Source organism: Engraulis encrasicolus, chromosome 4, assembly GCF_034702125.1.
Source record: "Engraulis encrasicolus isolate BLACKSEA-1 chromosome 4, IST_EnEncr_1.0, whole genome shotgun sequence".
Taxonomy (NCBI): domain Eukaryota; kingdom Metazoa; phylum Chordata; class Actinopteri; order Clupeiformes; family Engraulidae; genus Engraulis; species Engraulis encrasicolus.
In genome coordinates, this window is record NC_085860.1 from 52,037,872 (window position 1) to 52,054,808 (window position 16,937).

Consider the following 16,937-nt stretch of genomic DNA (forward strand, 5'->3'; position numbering starts at 1 on the left):
TTTGGAGGTCGATGATAATCAGGCTACTGAAGTGGCACTCTACACAGGTCTGTACACAGAGATGGCCCCCAGTCACAAAGGTGAGGTCATTTTACCACACTGTAATTTGCCATTATGAAAAATGCTTTCTTCAGTACAAGGAACTTAGGGACAATTATGAACTTAGCAGTGACTGTTTTGACTTGAGGCTGGTAATTGTCTTTTACCACATAGCCCTTGTGTATTAGTAAGGGAGCCCTGCTAATCCCAAGCCCACACACCAAGCTGTTTGATGTAGTGGCTTTTTGTGACATACAGATGTGTCCGGGTCACCCTCAAAAGATATACTGTTCACACAAGGTTAGGGACATTTGGCTTTCAGGTGAAATGTAGGGATGAGCCTAAACAGAGAAAAGACTTTTTGTGTGAAGTACCACCTGAGAAAATATTGAGCTCTCCGAGTACCACCTTGACAACCAACATTAGAATATCGCAGTAAAGGCCTTCCATATTCACTTTTGCCAGTCAATACAGGAGAGGTTCATAATGGCATCAACAGCTACGGTCACATTCAGTGCAAGTTTGTTTTTAAATTTCTTGCTTGCCTAGTATTATTCTGCATTATGTTTTCAGATTCATACAATTCAATATTACAAAATGTGAGACCAAAGAGACATTTTCAACTGCAACAACTTGATCAGCCTTCAAATCAATGCACAAAAAAAATAATTCTTCCAAGTACCACCAGTGATGTCTCAAGTACCACCAGTTTCAGTGAGTACACGTACCACAGTTTGAGCACCACTGATGTAGACATTAATATTTGTGACGTACCAGTGTCCAGGTCCCCCACCACGTAGATGCTGGAGCCAATGGGGATGGCGCCGTACACAAACGACGAGCTGGTCGTCACACAGAGACTCTGGTCGTCTAGCAACATCCACCTGGGAAGGGATGCAGGGAGAAGGAAAACCAGGCATGGGAACATTGATCTCATACTTCACAATTTTACAAAAAAGTTGGTTCATAATTTAATCACTTACCACGATTTAAATCAAATGAAAAATGAATAAAGAAACAAGTATATAGCATATAGTAATACATATACATATTAGTATACAACTCCAAATCCTATCAATTATACCGTACATCCTTAAACTGTAATTCCCAATTTTATCATTTATACCTACTAAAATACTGTAGCTTTCACCGATTTGGGGAAAATGTGAGGGAGTGACACAGAACCCAAAATCTACGATGTGAAAAAATATGTTCTACGTACACTACATTGCCAAAATCCATGGGAAATGTCAGTAAATGTTCAATGTCTTGTACCTTTTGAAAAATACCATTCCATTTTTCACAGGCAGTTACGTTGTCAAAGTCGTTTATGAAAGTAGTCTATTGAGACAACAAGAGTGAAATTACCGCTGATTTACCATTTCTGTGGCGAAGCCGGTAAATTACAGTGGTATTTTCTTTGAGTCGCGTCACCGGGCCTGTGTTTGTTATGATATGACAGAAGCCATCTCGCCTCGACGGGCTACAAAGTGTACAGCACACCGTTGAGCAGCGGAGCGCAAAACCCGCACGAGAAATTCTTTTGTTATTTGGATGTCATTAGTGTAATATCAAATATCGCAGCAGGAATTCTGAGCGCTTTCCTCTTTCCTCTCGTGGCGTTCATCCAAAACAACGTCGTTAGGGAATGGAAGCTCTGTGTTTCCATGGCTATTAGTGGTCAAGCAAAACCATTCTCTCAGTTCGGTATGGTACAGTACAGTCAGAGAGAGTAGAGAGAGAGAGGTTCCATTGGCCCATTGTTTCCGGTTTCTATTATTGCAAGGGGGGGGCGGGGGGGACCTTTAGGCAGACCTAGGCAGACCTAAGGACTTTTCTATTCAATGCTAGGAGTATTATGACACGCCCCTTTAGGCAGACCGGAACCTGGTCATGTTAGGTGCCCATAGCAACCTATTACATATCTCTATATACAGTCCCAGGAAAAAGTTTGTACACCCTTTGAAATTTCTTACCTTTCTGTCAAAATTGGTCATAAAACATGGTCTGATCTTCCCGGAAATCGCAAGAAGGAACAACTAGAGTCTGCTTTAATTAATTCAACCCAAACATTTACAAGTTTTCATATTTTCATTGGCCATAAGATGTAAACATTCACAGGACAGCAAGGCATAAGTAAGTACACCCTTGCATTCAATAGGTTTTAACCCTAAGTTAGTCGGAATAACCTCAACCAGATGTTTCCTGTAGTTGCAGATCAGATTAACAAAACAATCTGGATGTATCTGGTCTCCCTCTTCTTTAGAAAACTGCCTCTCGTCAGCAAGGTTTGTGGGATGTCTGGAGTGCATAGCTTTCTTGACTTCATGCCATATAATCTCAATTGTTTTTTGTCAGGGCTTTGACTGGGCTATTCCAGAATGTGTATTTCATTATTATGAAGCCATTCTAAAGTCAATTTGCTTCTAAAGTATGGGTTGTTGTCACATTTCAGCACCCATCCTCTTGTGTGCTTCAACTGTGTGACAGACTACCTCACTTTCTTTCTGTAAAATATCTCGATAAACTTCTGAGTTCATTGTTCCACTGATGATAGCAAACTCAAAAGGGCCTGAGGCAGCAAGGTAGCCGCATATAATGATGCTCCTGCCACCATACTCAAAGGCGGAGATGATGTTTTGGTGAAGGTGTGGTTCTCCAGTTCTCCTCCAAACATGACATTGTATGTTCCCCTGAACAATTCAACTTTGGTTTCAACGTTGGTCTACAGAATATTTTGCAGTAATTATATGAAGCATATAAATGCTTTTTCGCAAACCTCAAAGGTGCAGCAATATTTTTTGGACAGAAACCCCATTAATTTTAGATTGGCAGAATGAATCCCATTTTTAGCTATTCTTGGTTACATCTCCTCTTCTGAGTATGGTGGCGGGAACATCATTATATGCGGCTACCTTGCTGCCGCAGGCCCTTGCCAGTTTGCTATTATCATTGGAACAATGAACTCAAGTTTATTGTGATATTTTACAGAAAAAAACGTGAGGAAGTCAGTCACACAGTTGAAGCACACAAGAGGATGGGTCCTGAAATGTGACAACAACCCATACTTTAGAAGCAAATCGACTTTAGAATGGCTTCATAATAATGAAATACACATTCTGAAATAGCCCAGTCAAAGCCCTGACAAAAAACTATTGAGATTAAATGGCATGAAGTCAAGAAAGCTATGCACTCCAGACATCCCACAAACCTTGCTGACGAGAGGCAGTTCTCTGAAGAAGAGTGAGACAAGATACAAACAGATTATTTTGTTAATCTGATCTGCAACTACAGGACAAGTCTGGTCGAGGATATTGCAACTAACTGAGGGTTAAAGCCTATTTAATGCAAGGGTGTACTTACTTATGCCCTGCTCTCCTGTGAATATTATGGCCTTATGACCAATACAAATATGATAACGTGTAAATGTTTGGGTGGAATTAATTAAAGCAGACTCTGGTTGTTCCTTCTTGAGATTTCCGGGAAGATCTGACCATGTTTTATGATCAATTTTGACAAATATGTAAGAAATTTCAAAGTGTGTACAAACTTTTTCCTGGGACTGTACTTAAAGAATCTCTGGTGCAGTGCAGTGCAGTGCAGGTTTCTAGCATGGCACTGTAGCAGACTATCAACAGAGGGAGATAATATCAATGTTGTTGGGAGCAGCGGAGCAAGACAAAGAGGCACTGTTGAAAACAGGCCGTTAGTATCTGACCTTTCAGGACTGCGTTTAGTCGTCATTTAGTAGTCGCTTGTCCCAGAAATGAGTTACAGTGAATCAACTATTGGAATAGTTGCCATGAGTCCCACGTCCAGTGTGTGTGTGTGTGTGTGTGTGTGTGTGTTTCACTGAAAGGAAACTAAAAGGTGCTTCATAGGAATATTATAACTCACTGTTACAAAGGAAAGCAGAGTGTCGTCACTACGTCAGCACTGACACTGACATTCAGAGGAGACATTCCTTAGAAGTTGTCATGGTCATAGAAAATAGTGAACAGTTTTGTCTGCACTTGTATAAATGGCAGTGACACATCTATGATATTCATAGGAAGAAGCAAAGATGAAGCACAAGTCCACTGACAGTCTAAACTCAGTTTAGACAGACATTTCAGAAAATAAAAACTTAAAGTAATACTGTCCCATTTTTGGAAATAAGCTTATTTTACTCATTCCCTTGAGTTAAATAGTAGGGCTTTACCATTGAGACCAGCCGCCAGCTCCATGTTAACTGCTAGCATGGAGGTAAAATTTGCACTGCCATACTCAGAGAACGGTTGAAAGTACAGGAGAAAGGTAAAACCCAATCATTTAACTCAAGGAGAGGTATAAAATAAGCTAACTCCCAAAAATGGGACAGTATCACTTTAACACTAAAGACACTTTGATGTAGGCCATACATTTGTGTCTGATGTAAATAAAGAATTGAGAATTGAATTGACATGAGCATAACAATAACGGTGTTATGACCGTAAAGACATTCAAACTTGTAATGTGTTGCCTAGGGAAAATGCAAAAACAGACCACAGCGATGGTGGACCACAGTGACATACCACCAGTAGCGAGCTACTCCTGGCCCTGCCGTGGCCAAACAGTAGGGCACTCGTCTACCATGCGGCTGACTCGGGTTCGATTCCCGACCCGGGTCCTTTGCCGGCCCTTTCCCTCACTCCCCATTCGCTTCCTGTCACCACCTTCACTGTCCTATCATAAATAAAAAAGTAAAAAAGTAAAAAAGATCCCCCCCAAAAAAGCAAGCTACTCCCTACTACAGTAGAGGTTCCCAAACTGGGGGTCGCAATTCCCAGGGCAGGGGAGTCGCGGACTAAAATGACTGCACAAAAACGGTAATACAGCAGTTAACAGTTGACATAATTCTCTAAATTGGTTAGTAAGAGTGTTCTCTTGTATGGTTATTACTTTTCCAGTGAATTAAAAAAAAAACTGAATATAAGGGGGTGGGGTCCAAGGAGAAAAGGTTTGGTAGGAAGGGGGGGTTGCCATAGCTCCAATGGCTAAGGTGTCGTAGCATTACACCGGGAACCCGAGGTCGTTTCTCGATTCTTCCCCATATCTCTATCCCACTGCTTTCCAGTCACTCTCTCAGACTGTCCCACCAATAAGAGCGTAAAAAAGCCCCAAAAACATATCTCTGGGAAAAAAAGGTTTAGGAACCACTGCCCTAAAGTCATCAGTAAATATTGCGTTTTGCTCTAAGCCCATAATGAGGCACTATTATCAATATGAGTTATGATGTTATCAATATGAGTGTTCATGTTATCAATATTAGTTATCATGTTATCAATATTAGTTATCATGTTATCAATATTAGTTATCATGTTATGACTCGTCATGTTATCAACACGAGTGATCATGTTGTCATGTTATGATGACTCATCATGTTATCAATATGAGTGATCATGTTATCAACACGAGTGATCATGTTGTCATGTTATGACTCGTCATGTTATCAACACGAGTGATCATGTTGTCATGTTATGACTCGTCATGTTATCAACACGAGTGATCATGTTGTCATGTTATGATGACTCGTCATGTTATCAACACGAGTGATCATGTTGTCATGTTATGATGACTCGTCATGTTATCAACACGAGTGATCATGTTGTCATGTTATGATGACTCGTCATGTTATCAACACGAGTGATCATGTTATCAATATGAGTGATCATGTTATCAACACGAGTGATCATGTTGTCATGTTATGATGACTCGTCATGTTATCAACACGAGTGATCATGTTGTCATGTTATGATGACTCGTCATGTTATCAACACGAGTGATCATGTTGTCATGTTATGATGACTCGTCATGTTATCAACACGAGTGATCATGTTGTCATGTTATGACTCGTCATGTTATCAACACGAGTGATCATGTTGTCATGTTATGACTCGTCATGTTATCAGTACGAGTGATCATGTTGTCATGTTATGATGACTCGTCATGTTATCAACACGAGTGATCATGTTGTCATGTTATGATGACTCGTCATGTTATCAACACGAGTGATCATGTTGTCATGTTATGATGACTCGTCATGTTATCAACACGAGTGATCATGTTGTCATGTTATGATGACTCGTCATGTTATCAACACGAGTGATCATGTTGTCATGTTATGATGACTCGTCATGTTATCAACACGAGTGATCATGTTGTCATGTTATGACTCGTCATGTTATCAACACGAGTGATCATGTTGTCATGTTATGACTCGTCATGTTATGATGACTCGTCATGTTATCAACACGATTGATCATGTTGTCATGTTATGACTCGTCATGTTATCAGTACGAGTGATCATGTTGTCATGTTATGATGACTCGTCATGTTATCAGTACGAGTGATCATGTTGTCATGTTATGATGACTCGTCATGTTATCAACACGAGTGATCATGTTGTCATGTTATGATGACTCGTCATGTTATCAGTACGAGTGATCATGTTGTCATGTTATGATGACTCGTCATGTTATCAACACGAGTGATCATGTTGTCATGTTATGATGACTCGTCATGTTATCAACACGAGTGATCATGTTGTCATGTTATGATGACTCGTCATGTTATCAACACGAGTGATCATGTTGTCATGTTATGATGACTCGTCATGTTATCAACACGAGTGATCATGTTGTCATGTTATGATGACTCGTCATGTTATCAACACGAGTGATCATGTTGTCATGTTATGATGACTCGTCATGTTATCAACACGAGTGATCATGTTGTCATGTTATGATGACTCGTCATGTTATCAACACGAGTGATCATGTTGTCATGTTATGATGACTCGTCATGTTATCAACACGAGTGATCATGTTGTCATGTTATGACTCGTCATGTTATCAACACGAGTGATCATGTTGTCATGTTATGACTCGTCATGTTATCAACACGAGTGATCATGTTGTCATGTTATGATGACTCGTCATGTTATCAGTATGAGTGATCATGTTGTCATGTTATGATGACTCGTCATGTTATCAGTATGAGTGATCATGTTGTCATGTTATGACTCGTCATGTTATCAGTACGAGTGATCATGTTGTCATGTTATGATGACTCGTCATGTTATCAACACGAGTGATCATGTTGTCATGTTATGACTCGTCATGTTATCAATACGAGTGATCATGTTGTCATGTTATGATGACTCGTCATGTTATCAGTACGAGTGATCATGTTGTCATGTAATGATGACTCGTCATGTTATCAGTATGAGTGATCATGTTGTCATGTTATGATGACTCGTCATGTTATCAACACGAGTGATCATGTTGTCATGTTATGATGACTCGTCATGTTATCAACACGAGTGATCATGTTGTCATGTTATGATGACTCGTCATGTTATCAACACGAGTGATCATGTTGTCATGTTATGATGACTCGTCATGTTCTCAGTATAGGCACCTCTTCATCTCGTCATGGTAGAACTCTGACTTGCAGGTCGTCATGGTGCTGTTCTCAGGGTTCTCCGTTTCGCGGCTCCTGACGCCCCCAAACACATACAGCTCCTGGCCCACTCCGCAGGCAACTGAGCCGAACCTGAAGACACACACACACACACACACACACACACACACACACACACACACACACACACCCCCACACACGCACACGCACACACACACACATGTATACACACACACACACATACACACACACACACACACACACACACAGACACACACACACACAAAATATTTATAATATAGTATACGTACATATATAGTACACACCAGATGTGCAGTTGCTCACAGACTCACACACTGTTGCCTTTCTTTCTCCCGGGTATGGATGACGATTAAAAAAACTGACTGAAAAAAACTGACTCTGTTTGAAAACAAACAGAGACGGTCGGGTCCATACGGGTTGTGGTGGCTCGGAAATATTATTCTGGACTAGAGGGCACCTGAAAAACATCAAATCATTCCGAAGCACTTCCGTTCCTCCACTTGCCATTCATTGAAAAAAGCACCAACAGCGTTAACTTGACTTACAATGAATGGGTCATTTTCCAACCCTATCCCTGTCCTTCTCTCCCACTCTCCTTCCATGATCTTCACTTAAGAATAGCAATTAAGTTAAATAGCTCATAACATTACTTTAAAAAAAAGGATAGTTGCTACCACGGACCACAATTCCATTGCTGCTAGTCCAAATGCATGTCTATGCCTGAACTGCTGTACATAATCTGTGTTGCTGCTGAGTTCTGATCTGTTTATCCTGAAACAAGTGTAAGCAGCAATTGAAAGGGAGTAGACGTGTATTTTAAGATTTTAAAAGATGAACATAAATTGTAATTAACTGGGCTTAGACAATAGACCATTTTCTTGTGGTAAGACGAGTGTACAAGGCAATGGCACTCCATTGCACCAGAAATTCCACCATTTAAAAAAAATAAATAAATCAGAAGCCACATCTAAATAAAGATGTGCGTTGGGAAATAACTAAGAGGCTGGGTGGCTCTGGCCCAGGCGTCACACTCTGGGCTTGGGCTTGCAGGGTTGCAGGTTCGAATACTGCCCCTATAAGGAAGAACGCGGCCGTGGAAGGGGGAGAAAGCAACTACTTTGGGAGTAGACAGTAATACTAGCCAAGAACGCAGTAACTCCTGCAGTAACTCCTGCAGTAACTCCATTTTGTGGCAGTAATACCAGCCAAGAACGCAGTAACTCTCTTTTTTTGTGGCAAAAAGACACATAAATGTTGTTTTTTCGGGGTTTTTTTGTGTGCATTAAATTTCTATCCTAAAAAAGCATTACCAGGAAGTGTCACCACCACAAGGTTGCAGGTTCGAATACTGCCCCCTATAAGGAAGAACGGGGGAGGGGGAGAAAGCAACTACTCTTCTGCATTCTGTTTCGAGGTTGACGTGCCCTTCAGCAGGGCATGTAAGCATACATTATGCACTTCACTAGTATCTAAGTCGTAAAAAAAAACCTTCATGATTTCCATGGAGTTGGATCAGTCATACGTACATGCAGGGAAGCTGACAAGGGGGGGGACAACGGGGTCAATTGTCCCGGGCCCAGGGAGAAGTAGGGCCCAGAATTGGGTCCTCGTGACATTGTATGTATTGGGCTGGGGGGGGGCTTTCAGATTAATTTGTCCTGGGCCCAGCGAAAGATGTCAGCAGCCCTGCGTACATGTATGTTAATAATAATGCGTCTGACATCATGGAGTGACTGCGTCAACAGGAGAAATCGGAATTGGTGATTTTTTCTGGAAAAGACACGATCCTGTTCCGCTGCCGTTCTATGAATCAAAACACTCGTCAGTCGTTGTCAGTTTCATAACGATAACAGTAATGACTCACTCCCAGTGCCGACGCATCACACAATGGCTGACACGCATAACACGGCAACAGCACTTCCTTTGTTTCCAGTGTACACAGGGGGCCAGTGAGGACTTGTTGAAATGGAGATGCATCTTTCATTTCGACATACGCAAGGCAAGTGACACACACACAATAACCCGAATGCTGACTGGGTAACTTCCAGCGTTACAAGTATGCATGTCATTCATTGTGTTGCAAATACGGTTGTTATGTCATTCCCATCATCACCCACAAGAGAGCAGAGGAGGGACTACTCAGAATCTGCTTCTCGTAACACACGTAATAGGCCTCACACGTATGATGGCCCTCTACAACAACAGACTTGCCTCATCCACCTGACAAGCGTCGTCTTATATGTTCTACTAGAATGGCAACAATGGCAACAATGGCGTAATGGCGTAATATATTACCAAAGACCATGACAGAGTCAAGTCACTAGTGTGTAGATCAGTGCTACAGCATTCCACTATTGGTCCATTGCACATTATGGGGCTTTGAGGAGTTGTGCATGTTAGAAGTTAGATAGCTGCTTTTAAGTGCTCTCTCTCTCTCTCTCTCTCTCTCTCTCTCTCTCTCTCTCTCTCTCTCTCTCTCTCTCTCTCTCTCTCTCGAAAAGAGAAAAATGTAAAATAATGTATGGATTTGTTTTGACCACAGGAAGAACAGTGCTTCTATAGGGAGAAACTGATGTGTTGTCAATAAAGCAATCAATCAATCTCTCTCTCTCTCTCTCTCTCTCTCTCTCTCTCTCTCTCTCTCTCTCTCTCTCTCTCTCTCTCTCTCTCTCTCTCTCTCTCTCTCTCTCTCTCTCTCTCTCTCTCTCTCTCTCTCTCTCTCTCTCACAAATTCAATTCAAATTGTGCTTTATTAGCATGACTGTAATGATGCAATGTTGCCAAAGCATACAAATAACAAAACAAAAGTGTGAACATTTACAGAAGATCTGTTTGCGTGTTTGTGTGTGTGTTTGTGTGTGTGTGTGTCTCTGTCTCCCCCCCCCTCTCTCTCTTCTTCACCTTCGTTCCTTGAGAGGGCACAGGGCCGTCCACTGCTGCAGCTTGGGGTCGTAGCACTCCACAGAGTCGTACAGCTTCCCGTAAGAGCCCCCGCCCATGGCGTAGATCTTCTTCCTCATCGCCGCGTAGCAGCCGATCTGAACACAAGAAGAAGGATGTCAGCACACAATAGAGCAGGTGGGCAGTTCCAAGAACATGGTTAAAGGGGTATGCCACTATTTTGGGGCTTAATACAGTTCAAATTGTTGGCCAGGGTTTATAAAGGTGGTAAAATGTCTTACTTTTCATGTTAAGCGTTGTCTTGCTTTAAGACAAGTTAAAAGAGGGAGTATGTGTAGCTAAGCTTAGCTAGTGAAAGTGGGACCCATTAGTTTGACGCCCTCTCGGTACTTCACATGGTAATCAAACATTTCAAACAAGCGATTTAAGGTTAGGGTTAGGTTTAGGGTTAGGGTTAAGGTTAGGGTTAGGTTTAGGGTTAAAAGCTACAATGCTACACGGATCCATTGACTTTCACTAGCTTAGCGACATATTCCCTCTTTTAACTTGTCTTAAAGCAAGACAACGCTTAATATGAAAAATAAAACACTTTATCACCTTTATAAACCCCAGCCAACGATTTGAACTGTATTAAGCCCCAAAATAGTGGCATACCCCTTTAAGTGATTAACTTGGCTATGTCATCCTACTACAGGAAGTGGTGAGTCTGCTGATAGATCACCCACAGGTGTCATTTTGTTAAAGGGACACTCCACCCATTTGCATTAGGCTTTCCATTGCTAGACACCCAGTCATACTTTTGAATGGTTGTGCAACACTCTCTCAATTCCCCCTGAGACAGGAGAAATCCGTATTCACCTCTTATGAGGTAAAAATCATCATTTTGCATCATTGTAGGAGGAAGTGTAAGAGAGGTGGATTTCTGTAGAGACTACAAGCCTTTTCCCAACCCTTTCAACCCCGCCCATAGGGGGTCGGACCTAATGCGCTAACAGACCTACAACAGAACAGTTTGGAATAGTCCCTGGAAACAGTGAGGAAAATAGACCTGTGAAGTTGTGAATGAACTTGTGAATGGATGTAATTGCACTGTATATATAACTGCACGTATACTGCCGTGCAAAACAAGAACGCAGTAACTCAAAATGGTTGAAAAAAAAATCATATCGGAAATGGATTTTAAACTACCTCATTTGTCTTGTGTCAAAAATGGTGGTCCAACACCGTCCCGTTTTGGAGAAAACTCATTTTGAAAGTGCAAAAATGACCAAAAAAAAGTTATTGCGGTGTTGAATTAAAGGTTACGTCGTGCAAAACAAAAACGCAGTAAGTCGGTGAGTTACTGCTGCACTCTCCAATGGGAATGGTTTGGGAGTAGACTAAAGAACGCAGTAACTCCTGCAGTAACTCCACTTTGTGGCAGTAATACCAGCCAAGAACGCAGTAACTCTGTTTTTTGTGGCAAAAAGACACATAAATGTAAATTTCTATCCTAAAAAAGCATTACCAGGAAGTGTCACCACCACTTTACCGACAACACAGTTGAATCACTGTTTCTCGTCTGTTTCTATTCCCAGCAGCACACAAGCTTTTCCCAGCTCACACAATAACTCATGTGCCATCATGATGTTAAGGCCTTTGAATGATGTCAAGAGAACTGGATGAGTACTAGGGCAAATGGGGGGGAAAAAAGATACGATAATAATGATTGCATCTCCTTTGCATCTCTGTCCATCGCATCTCTGTCTGAATGGGTGATTTATGGTGACTTGTTACCACTAGCTGATCTCACACACAGTATTATTCATCATTCTTTAGAAATCATTTTTTGATTCAGCTTGCCAGCATACTGTACTGTACGTCCATAATGTATGAATGTAAAATGTATGTGTGTACCATGTATGTATGCAGCATATATTTCTGCTGTATGTATGCATGTACTGTATGTACGTATATATGTATTAACTGTGTGCATGCAGTATTAGTATGCATTGTATTGTATGTGTATATGTGCATGTGTGTGTGTGTGTGAGAGTGAGTGAGTGAGTGAGTGAGTGAGTGAGTGAGTGAGTGAGTGAGTGAGTGAGTGAGTGAGTGAGTGAGTGAGTGAGTGAGTGAGTGAGTGAGTGAGTGAGTGAGTGAAAGAGAGAGAGAGATACACACACCTTCCGAACCATCGTCATATCAGGTAGACTGGTCCATGTTTTAATATGCGGGTCGTAGGCCTCCATCATCAGAAGCTCACAGTCCTCATTCTCGCCTCCGAGCACGTACACCAGGCCATCCAGCTCCACTATCCCAAAGTTCTGACGCGCCTGAGGACACACGCACGCACGCACGCACGCACGCACACACACACACACACACACACACACACACACACACACACACACACACACACAGTTTACTTCTTTATTTGGATTGACAGACAGACATTTATCATAGCACAAGCCACATTTCATAGGAGTTTACACAAAACTAAAAGAAACTGCGCACTGAGTGTCTTAAGGATACATGTGGCACCTCCGTCTCACACACACACACACACACACACACACACACACACACACACACACACACACACACACACACACACACACACACACACACACACACACACACACACACACACACACGATGCCATTTCCTTGTTAAACTTCGATTGACCACTTGATTTTAAATCTTCAACTAATCACTTGATTTGCTCTTTGGTGTTCCAGGAAAAAAGGAAGAATCACCACACACTGGTGGACTTAATTTTGCTGCTTTTTTTATTTTGTGAACAACAACGCGTTATGCTTGCGCTTCTTCAGGTTCACTTTGACGTTCGTATACCGTCCCAGGAGGTGAAATAGGTGATTACCGGGTCACATGATACCGTGACAGATCAGGAGATTGCTCTTTGGTGTTATTTATGGCACTGTATGATGTTTTTATTATATAACCTTATTTATAATCCCTTTGACCTATTTCATAATCACATTGTCTGTTATGGCTTGTTATCAGTTGTCTATAGACGTGTGTTTATCACATCAATCAATTGCCCTTCTGTTCTGTGACGACAAAGTTGAAGTGAGTTGAGTTGAATGATTCCTTTAAAGTGTTAGAGGAGATTTTTAGCTGTTTATTTCCAGAATTCATGCTGCCCATTCACTAATATTACCTTTTTCATGAATACCTACCACCCACCATCAAATTCTACTTAGAAAACTTTCATGTAAAGATCAAATTTGGCAATTGGCAGCCCAGTTTCAATGAGCAGCATAGTTGCAGTACCCTTTTGGACCATTTCCTGCACAGTGTCCCTTTAAGGCCAGGTGCCTGCCAGGCACACCATCCAAGGTTTAGGGTTAAAAGTGCACTGTGTAATATTTGTAGTAGTTTCTTTCCAGGATTGATGCTGTCCATTCACAAACGTTACCTCGTTCACAAATACTAACCACCACCATCAAATCCTATGTATTCATCATATTATGACTGGGAAAATTGCACTTTCTATACATGAAAAGGTGTATCTTCTCCATGACTGACATTTTTAATTTGCAGAAATACAAATGTTAACCTGCAAACATGTTTAGCTGCAAAATGTACTTTGGTCATACTAGCAAATAGTCTAATACTTAGTAATGTAGTTAGGGCAGTCATGGGTGAGCGGTTAGGGCATCAGACTTGCATCCCAGAGGTTGCCGGTTCAACTCCCGACCCGCCAGGTTGGTGGGGGGAGTAATCAACCAGTGCTCTCCCCCATCCTCCTCCATGACTGAGGTACCCTGAGCATGGTACCGTCCCACCGCACTGCTCCCCATGGGGCGCCACTGAGGGCTGCCCCCTTGCACGGGTGAGGCATAAATGCAATTTCGTTGTGTGCAGTGTGCAGGGTTCACTTGTGTGCTGTGGAGTGCTGTGTCACAATGACAATGGGAGTTGGAGTTTCCCAATGGGCTTTCACTTTCACTTTAAATATTCATGAAAAGATTACATTTGGTAATACATGGGTTCGCAGTGTTTGTAAACACAATGTTATGAGGAGGAGGAGCAAGACACTGGCAGCCAACCACGTGAGCTAATTGTTTAACCGACAGCGGTTTCCACCAATCAGAGATTGAGCTGTGCACAGGCAGGGTTGCGCGGCCAGGGGAAAACAAACATTGAGAACCCATGTATAGGCAGCACAGTTTCAATGAGCAGCATCATTGCATCCAGCACAAGTGCACCTTTAAGGTTTGGGGTTAGGTTGAAGATTACCTTTCGGGTTGACTTTACTGGTAAGTGAAGGATTAGTTAGGGCCTTCAAGGCACCGCTGCCGAGTAGAGGTAGCCTGATAAACCAGCCTAAATGGATTGGATGTCTAATATCAACTGCAGGCAAAACATTTTGCCGTCCAGCAGTTGGCGCTGGTTTTCCAGGCTAGAGTAGAGGAGGAGCTGCTAGTGGTAAGAAACACTGGTGCTCTTACACAGACGTGGAAGTCAATTATGCAGCCCATTACTGACATCTGGTGGTAGACGTGGGCAGTTTTTCATGAAAGATTTAAGAGGACGCAGAAATATGTTGCCTGAGCCTGACACAGTGTGATCACTTCTCTGATGAAGCAAAAATAAACAAATAAAAGTAATTCAGTACCAATGCAATAACTCTACACTATAAGCAAATAAGACGTTCTATAACGTAATAATAGCCACTGTACTGCAGGCAGCCATGTTGTGGCCAATTTCATAACGACTCCATGCACGTACTGCCCCTAGTGGACGACTAGTGTACAAATGTGCACCGTTACAAAATCAAACAGATGGACATAAAGTGCCTTGCAGACCGCCAGCGATAACGATAATATCTTTTATGACGCAGAGCACATCCCTGCTGCATTTCTGTGTTTTTAACCAAAAGTGACTCGTGAGTTATGGTCAAAATTTCAGTCTTTAAGAGATTTCTTTGTGGTCTTTTTTACTTTATTTATGATAGTACAATGAAGATGGTGACAGGAAGCGAGTGGGCAGAGAGAGAGATGGGGAAGGGCTGGCAAAGGACCCGGACAAAGGACATAGTAGACGCGTGCCCTACCGTTAGACCACTGGCCGGTCAAATTGAAGTCTTGACGACCAACAATTAATGGGCTCCCACCTTTCCCTGTGTCTAGAGTCGTGTGAGGTGTAACTTGTTACTTCTTTCACATATGTGTAAGAACATGTCGGGGCAATATGAGCTACCTGTCGCGTTGATCTACCAAGCATCTTCAACACATTACAGGGTTGGGTTGGACTAGGTTTACATCAGTCTATAGCAAAGAAACTCAACAGAAGAACAATCTCTCGGGGGGGAAATGCATTGGCCACGGTGTAGTACGGGGGCGTTGCCCGAGTACACGAGTGGATGGAAAATTAACTCCCTTGCGCATGGTCATTGGTCAGTGGGTGCGATGGATACAATTTCCGTACTCCCTTGCGCATGGTCAGTGGGGGCGACAACATGATGGATAATTTGTGGCCAAATTAACGGCAGCTGTTGGTCAGCAGTAATTGCTGGGGGTAATTAAGGACAAACATTCACGCTGTCCTATGACCTGTTCCACACTACGACCCTCGCGGAAGTGTCATTGCATGCTTCCCTGATGCTTCCAATACTGACCGTAGAAGAAGAACATTTCCGTGCTCCCCTCGCCATCATTTTGTACTACGCTGTTATGACGTGAGTAATCCCTCTTATCTCAAGCCTCTTTGGTCTATAGTAGCTCATCTGATTGGTAGCTCATCGTTGTCGTAACAACGGCACTATTGGGTCTCCTCTTTAACTGTTTCATTACGCAATTTCAAACTTCTGTGCTGAACTTGTACACAGACCACCATTAAAGTACACTTGTACACTGACCACCATTAAAGTACACTTGTACACTGACCACCATTAAAGTACACTTGTACACTGACCACTTTTCTGACCAGGGTCAATATTATAAACAGTACAGATGTTTGTGTGTGAATATCCAAGTAGATAAACCGTTTCTGAAACCAAGCCCATCCGGTACCAACAACCATGCCATGTTCAAAGTCACTTAAATCACCTTTCCAGGGGTGATAGTGAAAAAAAATCCTGAGCCTGAAATTTTTCCCCTGCTCTAATGACGATGACAAGATACTGCATAGTGACGTAACGTAGTCCTATTTTGACACATTATTCAAACATTTAATAGCCTGTGAATGACCATTATTCAAGCATGATAGTAGAAGAAAACTCTGAACCTGTAACACTTTCTGAGATAAGAATAACCTAATGGCTAATTATTATCAATGTTTTTATTTTTGCAAACTCTGTCAAGCCTGAAATCAGGCATGGAGCCTGAATACTATCAGCCCTGCCTTTCTCCCCCATTCTGATGCTCGATTGGAACTGGATCAGATCGTCTTCTTGACCATGTCTACACGCCTTAATGCATCGAGTTGCGGCCATGTGATTGGCTGATTAGAAATTTGTGTCAATGAGCAGTTGGGAAGGTGCACCTTATAAAGTGGACGGTGAG

General features: G+C 42.1%; 1 protein-coding gene across 1 annotated transcript in view; it reads right to left on the reverse strand.

Moving 5' to 3' along the window:
* Positions 1-16,937, reverse strand: part of gan (gigaxonin) — a 33,919-nt gene that overhangs the window by 4,912 nt on the left and 12,070 nt on the right. The window contains exons 7-10 of the mRNA XM_063197684.1: positions 12,591-12,740; positions 10,426-10,562; positions 7,480-7,614; positions 814-923 (exon numbers count right to left, since the gene is read on the reverse strand). Coding sequence (XP_063053754.1) covers positions 814-923; positions 7,480-7,614; positions 10,426-10,562; positions 12,591-12,740 — 532 coding nt within the window. The remainder of the gene's footprint in view (positions 1-813; positions 924-7,479; positions 7,615-10,425; positions 10,563-12,590; positions 12,741-16,937) is intronic.